This window comes from Aquarana catesbeiana, linkage group LG12 (genome assembly GCF_042186555.1).
Source record: "Aquarana catesbeiana isolate 2022-GZ linkage group LG12, ASM4218655v1, whole genome shotgun sequence".
Lineage (NCBI taxonomy): Eukaryota > Metazoa > Chordata > Amphibia > Anura > Ranidae > Aquarana > Aquarana catesbeiana.
In genome coordinates this window covers 204,453,745-204,468,703 of record NC_133335.1, presented here as the reverse complement: position 1 = coordinate 204,468,703, position 14,959 = coordinate 204,453,745, and the positions used below count along the sequence as shown (strand labels likewise).

At 46.5% G+C, this 14,959-nt stretch overlaps 1 protein-coding gene across 2 annotated transcripts in view; it reads right to left on the bottom strand.

The window, feature by feature from the left end:
- KIAA1755 (KIAA1755 ortholog) overlaps positions 1-14,959 on the bottom strand; it is a 178,025-nt gene that overhangs the window by 60,671 nt on the left and 102,395 nt on the right. For both annotated transcript variants that reach the window (XM_073606536.1, XM_073606535.1), the window contains exons 8-11: positions 14,413-14,508; positions 14,177-14,325; positions 2,033-2,171; positions 754-876 (exon numbers count right to left, since the gene is read on the bottom strand). In XM_073606536.1, the coding sequence (XP_073462637.1) occupies positions 754-876; positions 2,033-2,171; positions 14,177-14,325; positions 14,413-14,508 (507 nt within the window). The remainder of the gene's footprint in view (positions 1-753; positions 877-2,032; positions 2,172-14,176; positions 14,326-14,412; positions 14,509-14,959) is intronic.

The window sequence follows — 14,959 nt, the reverse complement described above, 5'->3', positions numbered from 1 at the left end:
TTAAAGACTTGGAAGAGCAAAGGGGCCTTTGCCCTTTTTAAGATATGTTGGACTAGTGGCCCCGACTGAGCATAATCCCCATTCTGGACTCAATCACAGCAGCGTACACACGGTCGGACTTTGTTCGGACATTCAGACAACAAAATCCTAGGATTTTTTCCGACGGATGTTGGCTCAAACTTGTCTTGCATACACACGGTCACACAAAGTTGTCGGAAAATCCGATCGTTCTGAACACGGTGACGTAAAACACGTACGTCGGGACTATAAACGGGGCAGTGGCCAATAGCTTTCATCTCTTTATTTATTCTGAGCATGCATGGCACTTTGTGCGTAGGATTTGTGTACACACGATCGGAATTTCCGACAACGGATTTTGTTGTCAGAAAAATTTATAGCCTGCTCTCAAACTTTGTGTGTCGGAAAATCCGATGGAAAATGTCCGATGGAGCCCACACACGGTCGGAATTTCCGACAACACGCTCCGATCGGACATTTTCCATCAGAAAATCCGACCGTGTGTACAGGGCATATGATGCAACCAAGTGCACAAAGGAAGCTAATTCTGGAAGATGTGAAAAGGTGTGTCACAATAAACTTTATCCACCTTGCCTACCAATACCTGGGGTACCATGGCACTGCCCGCATAAATCTGTCACTACAATGAAAGGATCACTTGATCATAGCTACTCCCCAGGTCAAGGATTTCCTATCTTTTACCTGCAGAGAAACACTGATATATTTAATACTCACTGTTGCTTGGAGGAAGAACTCCTTAAACTTTTTGTGATATTTCTCTAAGCTTTCCAGAGACCATTCCATATTATCCATTTCACGCAGCTGAATGTCTCCATCTCCATTCATCCAAGAGGTAAGCTGCAGATGTGGACAACAAATTAATTTAGGAGTGAGTCAAAGGTACACAAATGTTGTTAGCTGGGTGGCAATGATAGAATTAAAAAAAAAGTTTTTGGCTTATAACTTTGTTGTACCAGATATCCAGGGGCGTAACTAGAAATAGCAGGGCCCCATAGCAAAATGTTGTATGGGGCCCCCCTGCAAACAGCCCCCCCCACAGCTGCCCTAGTGTCAATGCAGCGTGACCTGTGCCACATACAGCGTGACCTGTGCCCAATGCAGCGTGACCTGTGCCCAATACAGCGTGACCTGTGCCCAATGCAGCGTGACCTGTGCCCAATGCAGCGTGACCTGTGCCCAATACAGCGTGACCTGTGCCCCATACAGCATGACCTGTTCCCAATACATCCTGGTCTGCCTGTGCCCCATACAGCCCCACCTATGCAGAGGAAGAGGCAAGCCACCCGGTTCAGCAGAGAGCGGGATTGCCCGCTGTAATAGCTTTCATTTGAATTTCCTGTCTTACCGGGGCTCATCGTCACATAGCCCCACCTCATGGCCCAAAGCCTTTGATGACGTCACATGTCCCGCATTGGATCGGCGTTCTGTCTATCAAAGGCACCGGGCCAAAAGGTGGAGCTATGTGACGTGAGCCCCGGGAACACTGGAAGTTCTAATGAAAGCTCTTACATCGGGCAATTCAGCTCTCTGCTGATGCGGACAGCTCGCCTCTTCCTTTCCTCTCTCTTCCCCTGGCTGGGAGACTGGTTGGGAGCCGGCGGTGCTCTCATCCTCACTGGGCCCCACTCGGCTGTGGGCCCCATAGCGCCCGCATGGGTTGCTATGGTGGTAGTTACGCCCCTGCAGATATCTATGGCCAGGGTAAGTTTACGATTACATTCTTGGGCTGCAAGTTGTTAGGTTCCCACATGGGTAATTTTACTAATCTTTTTGACCATACAGCTTCACGCATTGTGTATAAAAATAAAGACAGGCAATCTGTAATCAAATAATGAATGAATGAATAAATGAATGATAATAAAGAACTATATTGCAGTAATAAAATAAAGGGAATCTCTGTGTGCCCATGGTCTATGTGTTCTTCCTACAAAAGCAGGATCTCCCAGATTTGATCCAAAATTTGCTTGTAATATAGTTCTCCTGATTTCCTTACCTGGTCAAATTGTCCCTCCAGCTCTTTGACCTTTAACAGTGACTCTAGAAGCTCCAGCCTACGGTTGGACTTAGTCACTAAGGCATGCACTCGTTCCTCTAGGTGATTGTACATCTGCACAGCGGACTCCACAGCACTCCTAAGAATGAGTGAATGATCAGTGATAAACATTTATAACCCAGCAGGGTTTTAAAATAAAAAAGCATCTCTGGGGAAGGGGGGTGTCACCACAAACTCCTTCACTTACATAAAGAACTGTGCAAATGTTTTAGGCAGGTGTAAAGAAATGCTGTAAGGGAAGAATGCTTTCAAAAATATATATATTAATTGTTTATTTTTATCAATTTACAAAATGCAAAGTGAGCAAACAGAAAAAAAATATAAATTAAAGCAATATTTCGTGTGACCACCCTTTGGCTTCAAACCAGCATCAATTCTTCTAGGTACAATTGCACACAGTTTTTCAAGGAACTCGCCAGGTAGATTAATCCAAACATCTTCAAGAACTAACCACAGATCTTCTGTGGATGTGGATGTAGGCTGCCTCAAATCCATCTGACTCTTCATGTAATCCAAGACAGTTTTCATGATGTTGAGATCAGGGCTCTGTGGGGGCTAAACCATCACTTCCATGCAGTGCTGGGACAAGGTCAACCGGTGCCCAGGGCGAAGATGAAAAACTGCGCCCCCCCTGTGAAAAACTACAGCGCCTACAGACGATGGAATCTATACTAATGCATTAGTGGCAGTGCATTAACCCCCTTCCTGCTGCATATTACCAATACCATTGCTAATTAAGCAAACTCCCCTCAGAGACTGCAGACATGATACAAGAGATCAATGCAGTCTCACCAGTGCCCATCAAATGCAGCCTACCGCTGTGCCCATCAATGCCGCCTTACTATGCCCATAATTGCAGCCTCAATGTGCCCATAATCGCAGCCTCTGTGACCATAATTGCAGCCTCTCTGTGCCCATAGTTTCAGCCTCTCTCTTTGTGCCCATAATCGCAGCCTCTCTGTGCCCATAGTTTCAGCCTCTCTCTCTCTGTGACCATAATCGCAGCCTCTGTGACCATAATCGCAGCCTCTGTGACCATAATCGCAGCCTGTGTGACCATAATCGCAGATTCTCTCTGTGAGACCATATTTTCAGCCTCACTTTGCCTATGAATGCAGACTCACCATAGCCTGCCCTGGATGCATCACACAGCCGACATCTCCTGCAGCGCTGTGTGTCACACAGCTGGGTCTGTGTGTGTGTTCGGCGGCGTAACAAGGTCCCGCCCCCCTAGACTGGCTCGTGTGATAGGCGGAACACTGATTCAATCTGCTACCACATGAGCCGGTCTAGGGGGGCGGGTCCTTTTTACGGCGCCGCCGAACACACACACAGACCCAGCTGTGTGACACACAGCGCTCCCGCCGCTGTGTATCAAACAAGAGGAGGAGGTGGGAGGGGAGCGCTGCAGCCACAGATCAAAGCGTTCTGTAGCGTGGCCTCTACTGCGCCCCCCTTCCTCCAGTAAATGGTCCCGCCCTGGGCATCCGCCCCTTCTGCCCACCCCTTGTACCGGCCCTGCTTCCATGGTTCCTTGTTCTTCTTTTTGCTAAAGATAGTCTTTAATGACATTGGCTGTATGTTTGGGGTTGTTGTCCTGCTGCAGAATAAACGTGGGGCCAATCATACACCTCCCTGATGGTATGATGGATATGTATCTGCCTGTATTTCTCAGCATTGAGGACACCATCGATCAGGCAACCTTGAGGACTGTAGATGCAGTGGTCGGCCGAGGAAACTTAATGCAGTAGAAGAGAGACACGTCATGCTTATTTCCCTTAGACATCAGAAGATGCCCGGCAGTGCCATCAGCACAGAACTGGCAGAAACCAGTAGCACTGCAGAGCGGGGAGACGCCAATTTTCGGACTTTTTTGCAAATATACGGGGAGATACACCCATAGGACTAAGGATACTTTGGAGTCACTTACTGACCTGGAGCCTTATTTAAAGCTCTGACCAGCCTCCCATCCTATATAGATCTATGGACATTGACCTCAACGCTTTTTGGTTGGCGTCCATCCACACCCCGCTGACACAGTTGCGTCACCCACTTGCCTTTAAGGAATTATTTTACATGTAAAAACAAATGATGACAATACATACTACTATCCTATACCCCTGACAAAGGTGTTTAACCAGAAACACATCGGGTACCAGGGATTACTATATACCAGAGAGTACAATTTTGTTGTCATATTTTTCATGTAAATTGTTGTTTTTTGATCTGGTATGGTGAAACCCACTTTTCTGGCAGAAACCAGTAGGACCCAGGTACACCCATCTACTCTCCAGAGAAGTCTGTCCAGAAGTGGTCTTCGTGAAAGAACATACACGATGTACACCATTTTTTCACACCTGCCTAAAGCTTTTGCACAGTACTGTACATTAATGCTGACAGCAACACTGACCTCTTAATATCAGTGCTGCTGTCTGCATCACTAATGATCACTGGAGAAGATACAAAAAAGACCCTGCATGCCACGTGACTTTGTAAAAAACAAATCAATCAGCGCAAACAGTATATGCAGGTTCTGCACGTCATTCCGTCACCACTGATGAAGTCCCGCCCCCTGGGACGTAACACGTACGGAACCAAGTAACTAGTGACGTCACCGCGTCTTTTGTTGATCCTTGTGGAAAATTGTTATTGTTTGCCTTATCACCTTAGCACTGAGGTACAGTGCCACACTTGTAAGTGTAATTCCTTTTTTTACAATAATTGCTTTTTATATATCAAACGGAGAGCAGTATATAGTATTGCTGTCATTCTGTGTATGAACTTACCAGAGCCTATGGTCAGGATACAAGGGATTCCATACAATCAGTATGCACTCATCTCCAGCGTTTGGTAGATCCAGTGGATCAGCTTTTATACCCTTGTGAAGGGACTGCCTATGTGACCTAACTGATATACTCAGTCCACACGTTGAGGTGAGCGGTTAGGATTCATTGCTGGTGGAGGTTGTCACACGATCACCCTGTTTTTCATCCATAGAATCACCGTTTTGAACACTTGATGGTGTTTTTCTGAATATGAATTTTATGGACTTCCTTATTGTCATTTTATATTTTTTACGTTTTTGATTGTTTATGCGCTGCACGTCCGACTTTCAATGAACAGGGATCCAACTTGGATCCCCGCCAATACCAGGCACTGTGTTTGGTATGAATCTAAATAAAAAACCGGCATGGGTTCCCCCTCCAAGAGCATACCAGGCTCTTAGGTCTGGTATGGATCTTAAGGGAAACCCCCTACGCCGAAAAAACCCCGCCCCTTATTACGTCACAGTCCCAGGGCATAATGGGACTGTGACGTAATAAGGGGGGGTCACCGGGTGACATCACCCAGTGACCACGCCCCATCCCTATATAAGTCGTTGCGGACCACGCACACGGCATTACAGTGGGAGAGAGCATCGTGTCAACATCGGAAGAGGAGAAGAGGGAAGAAGACCGGGCCACCGCTAGCAAAAGAGCCGGCAAAAGAGCAGAAGATAGCTGAGGAGCCCGGCAGAAGATACCGGAGAGCGGGAGAAGAACTGGAGAGCGTGGAGAAGAAGGAAGAGACCGCGGAGAAGAACTAAGAGACCCAAGAAGTCGGAAGAAGACCCCCAGAGCTGCCTAATAAATTATTTTAAAAACCTGTCTAGTGTGTTTTTTTTATTGACACTTTTTTTCCTAGGTGAATGGGTAGGGGTACGATGTACCCATACTAATTTACATAGGGTAGGGGGTCGGAATCTGGGAGCCCCCTTAATAAAGAGGGCTCCCGGATTCCGATAAGCCCCCTGCCCGCAGCCCCCGACAACCAACGGCCAGGGTTGTCGGGAAGAGGCCCTTGTCCTCATCAACATGGGGACAAGGTGCTTTGGGTTGGGGGGGCCCCAAAGCACCTACCCCCCCATGTTGAGGGCATGCGGCCTGGTACGGTTCAGGGGGGGGCGGGCGCTCGCTCGTCCCCACCCCCATTCCTGACCGGCCAGGCTGCGTGCTAGGATAAGGGTCTGGTATAGATTTGGGGGGGACTCCCATGCCATTTTTTCAGGGTAGGGGGTTCCCCTTAAAATCCAGACCCAAGGGCCTGGTATGCTTATGGAGGGGGAACCCATGCTGGTTTTTTATTTAAAATTTGGCGCTGAGTGCAACCTCAAGATCATCTAAGCACAAGTCGCATGCCAAAGTCGAATCATGCGAGACGACGATCCGACTTTGATCCGACTTCAATGATAGTCAGTGGGCTGAAGTAGGATCAAAGTCAGACCAAAGTAGTACAGGGAGCATTTTCAAAGTCGGACCGACTTGTGTAAGACCAGTTAGGACCGCTCCCATAGGGAAACATTGATTTTCACACGTCATGCGACATGAGCTCCTAATGTCGGAGCGTTTGTCGCACTAGTGTGAACCCGGCCTTAAGGATGAACTCCTCACAGATATAAAAACAATTAATGTAGTTAAGTATTCATTAAACATCGTTAAATTTATTTTTAAATGTGAGTGCTTGCATTTTTCCTATCCTCTTGTAATCCCCTATAGCCTGAGAGAGGGTGGGGCAGCACTAAAAGCCAATAAGATTATGCTAATGTGCATATGCGCCTACAGACAGGAGGTTATGGAAGAACTGTGTCTCTGTTCTCTTATTGTCTTTTCTGCACTTCAGTGGTTGACAGTGGAGGAAATTGCACATTTGTTCTCATTTTTTTTTCAGTTTTAATGAACTTAATGAAAAACTAAAATATAGGCTCTATTTTAGGGATTGTTGGTGGTTATAATAACAACTCCCTGGGTGTCTTTAAAGAAGAGCAGGTCATTTTGTTTGTGTTTGTGAGATATGAACAGCACTTCCCTGAGTTTATGAAATTTTTTCCCTGGCTTTTTGTCCTTGACGCCCAAGGTCCTAAGAAACGACCAACCTATATGCTTTGAAAGACAATAGAAGTCTTATCTTCTAGGTGAATTGCTTGGTAAAATGGGATTAATAAAATAACTAATAAATAAATGAATAATAAATAATAATAAAGAACTAATTATTATTAACATCCAATTATAAAATTAATTACAAAATTTCCAAACCAATAATCTTTGCACAGGATTCACCAGTGCCTACGAATGCCCTGGAACAACACAAGTAGCTATGTAAGCATAAACCCTTATGAAAATGTATCCATGCCTATAATTAAATATGATTAATGGCCCTAATCTCACACTATTTAGGAATCTGCATACAATGCATTTTTCCCACTCATCCAAATTACTGTATTGCTCTTTGTTTTACTCTCCCTTTTAGATCTATAATGCATGTCTTTATAGTTATGGCCCTTCCCTTGTTCCCCATCAAAGTGTCTGGCTAGCTTGTAAACCAATCATAAGCCTGCTCAATGGGAGCTTTACTACACATTTTACTGTTTAATGTTGATTAAGGCCTTGTATGAAGTTCACTCTGTCTGCAAGTCTGCTGAACTATTATGAACTGGAATAAAATGCAACTATTTATTGTCATTGTCACAGGACGCTTCGTCCCACAGGGTTCACCAATTCAAAGTTCTATTAAATATTAAATCGTAAGAGTAAGACTATGCATGCTCAGAAACTAAAGAACACATACAAAACAATTCAACACATTACATCACTTCTGAAGCTGAATTCTGTCGTACAAGAATTTTCGTATTTTGAGTAACCTCTTCACTTTCCATATGAGACTAGCAGCATACAAAAAAACAGATGAAAATTTGTCTGCTAATCTGATCATGTGTACTCGGCTTTAGAGAAAGCACAGGGAGCAGAAAAATGAACCCATCAGTCTGCTGCTACTCTTTCCCTATAAAATCAGTGGGCTGGATGTGGGGAGAGGAGATCACTATATTCCTTAGTGTCTGTCTCTGAAAAAAGATGCTTCCAATACTTATTCCTCAGATCTTTCCCCTTCTTGTAGAGTTATGTCCTTCTGACATAACCTTCACATCCGACGCTTCTGCGAGTGTCAGATGCTGGTGACCCCACCACATGCCGTGGTTCCATCCCCGACCTCTATGTCACTACTGTGTCCTATAGTGATATAGGGGACAGCGGACAGAACCACAGCACTCACTGGGGCACCAGGAATTCAACACGTCAGGAGGTTTGCTGGTTGTGAAAATTCTGCCAATTCTGTACATTCTGTTTTGTGATCCAGATCCTACCAGACATCACAGACAGATCCTCAACCTTCATTCAGGAGCACAGCTTTGTCAAAACCCACTCCCAGCCTGCAGATTGGATAATGACAGATGTAGCACCCTTCATCTAGTGTAGGTGCTAGAGTAAGATTTTTTTTTGTAGTGCATGTAAATTTAGGCAGGCCTAGCTGAAAGCTAGGCCTGTTTGTTTTGATCTGTGGGTCTGGGAGTGGCTTTAGAGTAGTCTGGTGACTCACAGCTAGTTTCATCTTTCGGTTACCTCCCTTTTGCTTCTAGAGGCTTCTAGAAGGAAAGTGGGGAAGAGGGGTGGAGCTGTCTGGGGTGTTCTAAGGAGATACAAAAAAGGGTGTGCCTCCACTGTGGGGACACTTATAAGTTAGTGTTAGGTACCACAGATACCAGGGTGCCTTGACAAGGCTCTGTGACTTACACATGCATTTGCAAATGTGTGTAGACTTAACCCCTACTTTTATCGCATACTGTTAGACAGGTTTACTTGGTTGTCTGCGGTAGGGTTGCCACATCCCTTTAATCCAGGACACACATTAATTACACAGGTTCTGTGGCTGATTAAGGTGGTAATTAAACTCACTTGGTGCCTTATATGCATTAAATCAGCCTCAGAACCTGTGAAATTAATATGTGTCCTGGATTAAAGGGATGATGTGGCAACCCTAGTCTGCGGGCTGGTCGTAAGTTAAGCTTGTTTTTTTCCTTGGATTTATCTTTGGCCTTGTTTATAGGTGTTCTAAGGAGCCCTGACCAATCCCGAACCTGGATTGGCAGGGGGCAGGCCTCCTTAAATACCTGGAGTCAGCCCAGCTGGGAGGAGTTGTTCGGGTGGAAGAACTAGATGGAGTATTAGGCTGTTGGGGCCTTTGAGGAAGAGTCCCTGTCTTTGGGTGACCTTGGGCCAGGGGCTCAGAGCTGTACAGGAACCCCACACAACCCAAGGGGTGTCCTGAACAGGAGCAGGAGGGGACAGCGGTAAATGCTGCCGGGCAAGTCTCCAGGAGGAATCCACCAGGTGTCGGTGACTGGCAGGCACAGTAGGGAGAGGTAGGAGAGGCATGCCGGAGAGAACTGGGAGTGTGCAGTCAGAGATGGATGTAAAGCCAGTGGGAGAGACTGTGATGTTACTGGTAGTGAAGTCGGGCTGCTGCAGTTGGAAGGGCTTTCAGGGTCTGCAAAGGGCTGACTGAGATCGGCATAGTTGCCAACATTGTAAAAAAAAAATGTGGGACACTTTTGTGGCTGTAGGCGGAGCTGTCCAATAATTAGGGGGCGGGGCATCCGTCAGCAGGCGTGGCCTAGGAAAAATGGAAAAGTGCGGCGCACGAAGCGCGCCGCGGCGAAAATGGGCGTGGTTTACGTGAAATTGTGGGTGTGGCTTAAATGGCCGTGGCTCTAGAGGGTGTGGTTAGAGTCTGAAATGAATGAGGGATGGAGAGGGGGAGAGAGGGGGAGAGAGAGGGAAATGACGGGACAGCAGCCCCAGATCCTACACAATAGAAATATGTGTATTCTAGAAAGTTTAACAATCAGCAGATAAAGATACTCCAAACACCTGGTGTTAGCACTTCAATCAATCCGCACCATGGTTGTTATGGTGTCAGGATGATTGAAGCGCATTATTTCTATTATTACATTGTAATATAAAATTAAATCATTCAACTCACCATAATGCAGAGTCAGTGGGATCCCTGAGCGTGTCACCAGCCACGTCGCCTGCCACCAGCCGTCCGTCCTTGCTTCAGATGTCCGAGCAGAGTCCGTCCTTGCATCAGATGTCCGAGCAGAGTCCGTCCTTGCATCAGATGTCCCCAGCGGAGCCCCCCTCACACCAGGAGTCCCCGGCGGAGCCCCCCCCTCACACCAGGAGTCCCCGGCGGAGCCCCCCCTCACATCAGGAGTCCCCGGCGGAGCCCCCTCTCACATCAGGTGTCCCCGGCGGAGCTCCCCCTCACATTAGGAGTCCCCATTGCCCCCCCCCTCACATCAGGTGTCCCCAGTGCCCCCCCCTCACATCAGGTGTCCCCAGTGCCCCCCCTCACATCAGGTGTCCCCAGTGCCCCCCCCTCACATCAGGTGTCCCCAGTGCCCCCCCCTCACATCAGGTGTCCCCAGTGCCCCCCCCACTCACATCAGGAGTCCCCAGTGCCCCCCCACTCACATCAGGTGTCCCCAGTGCCCCCCCCCACTCACATCAGGTGTCCCCAGTGCCCCCCCCACATCAGGTGTCCCCAGTGCCCCCCCCCACTCACATCAGGTGTCCCCAGTGCCCCCCCTCACATCAGGTGTCCCCAGTGCCCCCCCACTCACCTCAGGTGTCCCACAGCGGTGCGTGCGCTCCCCCCCACCTAGAACCCCCGCCCCTTTCCATATCAGACTGGCAGCGGGGCGGGGGGTAGGCGGGCCGAGGCGGAGCGGGGCGAGGCGGGGCGAGGCGGAGCGGGGCGGGCCGAGGCGGAGCGGGGCGAGGCGGAGCGGGGCGAGGCGGAGCGGGGCGGGCCGAGGCGGAGCGGGGCAGGGGTGGGCGGCGACGTAGAAGCTTCGTCTAGCCCCCCCAGCCGTCTTCCTGAACTTCAACAAAATGGCGGCGGCGGGGGCGGATTCAAATTCGGGACATTTCCCGGGACACCACAAATCCGGGAATGAAGTCCAAGTCCCGGGAATGTCCCGGGAAATCCGGGACAGTTGGCAGCTATGGATCAGTAGTCCACCAAAGAGGGCAGCTAGCACCAGAACTCTTTTTTTTCTACACTATAGGGGCCTGTGGTCCTTGCCTGTAATAAGGAACTTTGCTAAGGCCTGGCTGAAACCAGAGTTAGGCCTAAACATGTGCTAGCTGCACCTGAAGAATTGTGCTGGAGGCAGAAGGAGAGATAGTCTGCAGCAAGTGTTGTGCAGAAGAAAAGTATCTATATTGGCCCAAACCATGCAAGAATCTTTTTGTCCATAAATTCCTTAACCCCATTCAAGTCTCTTCCGTCAACACAAAAACAAATCTGATGGACTTGTTCATTGTCTTGGAGTGTCTGAAAGTGAATGGGCTGGGCAGGGTGACAGGTGGGCAACAATCACTCAGCAGCCCCTACGGGGGGTACCGCAACACAGAGAAGTAGCAAACCGATCAGGCCACCTTTTGCTCACTTTGCTCTTTTCTCCTATCATGTTCCCATATGTGCACTACATCGGATTCTGATTGGCTACTAGTGCAGCCCTTCCCTCTCTAGGTGGAAATTCTTACTGATATCAAAACAAATGTTGATACACTACAATAATTAAAAAATCTACATAAGCTCATAAATTACTGTTTTATATCTGGCTGAAGACAAGCTTTGAAAGGCAAATCCACATTAATCACAAAGGACTGTGATCCTATGCACATTTTGGTGGCCAAGAGATTAGGATATTAATTTCTTGAATCTGCAACCAATTCCAAAAATGTTTGGCTCTACAAAAAAAAAAAAAAACTGCTGAAAATAAATCCATGTAGGCTTTCATCTCTGAAGGCTATACTGATTTTCCCATAGACATCTGCAGAGCTGACAGCTAGACGATAGAAATGGAGGTTCAGGCCACTGGCCTCACTTCAATGGAGACTTTCAAGCTGCAAATCAGACAAGCGTGGGCATGGAGGGGGCCAAAACTAGACATGACCACTCAATGCATTCCCCGCCTTAACAGCCTGCTCTATGAATCTGTGTGGTCTTACTCTTTAATTATTTGTACGTAATTATATTCTGTTTTCTTCTGTTGGAGTTAAAGGTTGCATCACTTTGATGCACCGCTCAGCATTTACAAAATCGTATTTTTCATAACGCGATTTTTCAGGCCGCTGACCCCATGCTTGGAGTCACTGGCAGGAAAGGCTGAGTGCTAAAAGGCTGGCTGCTGACAAAGGCTGAATGCCCAGAGAACATGTAATGAGCAGTATTTAACACCTATCACTCCCCAATGAGGTCAGCTCAGCTTGTAATAGGAGTCAGAGCTCACCTGCAGCTCAGAAGTGTTACACTGACACCTAGTGGACACAAAATGTTTCAGCGGCAGAGAATTTGTTTTTAAATACAGATGGCCATCGATAAATTATTAATTTGTTTTCCAATCAATCTCTTTGGATAGGAATAATCAATCTATAGTCGACAACCAATTCAATCAATATGCCAAACACAGGGAAGTGGATTTCGGTTGATAGTCAACATAGGATTGTAATTTATGATTGCAATTTCATGCAATCTCATAATCTGATGGATTGAAATACAAATGTATTCATGAACAAAGTATCTCAAGTGCTGCCTGATCGATGCAAAAAGATTGATAATAATCCACCCGACCGACTCACTTTGATCAAATGTGATCGAGCCTAGATCAATCAAAAGGAAAGCTATGGCTAATTGATTGTTTGTGAATTTGATCGGTTTGATCTCCTTATTAAATGTATGATCTCCTTATTTGTGGCCATACACGCTTTGATAAATGATCAATTTATTTTTAGATTGATCTTTTCCGATTAGAACAATTGATCTATAGTTGACAATTCATTCATTCGATATGACACACATGGGAAGTGGATTTTGATCCAGTTGGAAGATACGATAGTAAATTATCGATCACATCTCTGCTGTTTTTATTATGTAATCCTATAATCTCATTCATAAAGAAATCATCTCAGTTCTGCTGATTGAAACACTAATTGAAATCAATAATATTCCGCCCTGGCCAATCAACTCCAATTTGAATCAAGTCTAAAATGATTGGAAAGGAAGTTATGACTATTTGATTGTTTGCCAATTTGTTTTCATCGAAATAGCACATCAGTAAAATAATAATCAAAGGATGTATGGCCACATTTAGATCTACCATCAACTATGTAGCACAAGGAACTGCCTGATTTGATAATATTTGAATGGATGGTTTAGGTTGGTCTAAATATTACATTGGTTTGGTAAAGGTATAGCAGATTGTACAAAGATTGTACAGTCACACTGTACAGTGGGTTATGACTAAGGCCTTATTATTATTATAATACACGATTTATATAGCGCCAACAGTTTACGCAGCGCTTTACAATGTATAAGGGGGACAACACAATTACAGTACAATACAAAAGGTACAGGAGGGCCCTGCTCGTAGAGCTTACATTCTAAAGGGAGGGGGTGGTGGTACAAAAGGTAATAGCTGCAGAGAATGATTTGATGGGGGTGGCTGAATTATAGGCTGAAACGCGTCAACTGATTTAATCAGCGTTTGTTCACTGTGGCTAGTCAATGAAATGAAGAAATTTTAAGAGCAACAACCGGAGTGTGGATCATTTTTTCTACATTACTCTACTCAGCCAGCGACTGTGGATCGAGCACCCGGGAGCTCTGCTATCTATGTGGTGTATGGGTAGTAGCACTGACCTTTCTGTTTATACATTGTACAGTGTATCTGCTGCCTTTACAGGTGTACATTTGTCACATGCGCAATGCTTTGCATTGCAATGTGGAAAAATGTATCCCTGTTGCCGCTTGCAGAGGGCATTACCGCCTGCCATATACAGTTATTTACCTGAATGGGGCCACACTACAATCTCCCTGCAAATGTGTGCAGTGCATGTGGTTGTGGCACGGTGCAGCAGATTTTTTAGGGGTTAAAACCAGCAGCGAGAAGGCGCTTCTTTGCTGCCTGTCAAACACCCCCTGAAGAGCAATCCACCGTGGATCTGATAAGGAGCTCATCGTGTGAGCAAGCCCTTAAGCAACTTCGTTGTTGCTCCCTATCTCATTATTTACAGAACAGAAGCAGGACAGGATCTGTTATGACATCCTCTAAGAACCCAGAAAGGAATATAGTTATGTAGTTATAGTTTCATGTTACCATGAAAACAAAGTGAAAGCGAATCACAGATATGAAAATCACACCTGACATCCTTGGAGCAGCAGAAGCGAGTTGCCTCCTTGCGCAGTCTGGCCAGGGTGGTCCCTCCTTCTCGCTGTAGCGTCACTAGGCGTGAGTCACTCAGGACCACCTTCATCAGCTCCCGATATTGGTTCATCTTTTCCTCTGCTTCCTGCAGGATTAACCAGAGTTTATAGTTTAGATCAGGTTAGGTTCCACTTTTCTGCTGACTATTTCTCAGGAGGTTCAGAAGGCCTACCTTTGAGTCTAGGGTGCTGCCTTCACCCAGTTCCTGGATGGCATGCTGTAGTAAGTCAGAGGCCTTCCGCAGGTCTGCTAGGAAAGCATCCAGCTTCTGAACCAGAGAAAACGAAAAGAGCTATGAGACTAAGTGTGCAGAGGAGCAATGGCAAGATATGAGAAGAGTAAGGAGCTTCAAGTCTAGTGGAGAAGAATTGGAGAGGAGAAGAGTGGGGAAGAGTTGGAGAGGAAAAGAGTGGAGAAGAGTTGGGGAGGAGAAAAGTGGAGAAGAGTTGGGGAGGAGAAGAGTGGGGAGCGTTGGAGAGGAAAAGAGTGGAGAAGAGTTGAAGATGAGAAGAGTGGAGAAGAGTTGGGGAGGAGAAGAGTGGAGAAGAGTGCACACACTACATCAAAACTGTCCCTCCTGAACCCGGCCATATTTCAGTGTATGGCCAGCTTATGCAGAAGAAAATGGATGCAGAAGAATTTCAAACTGTACAACATCCCCGATACAAACAGTTGAGAAGAGGTAAAGCCTGGAGTTAGGCTTTTAAAGCAAACAGTTT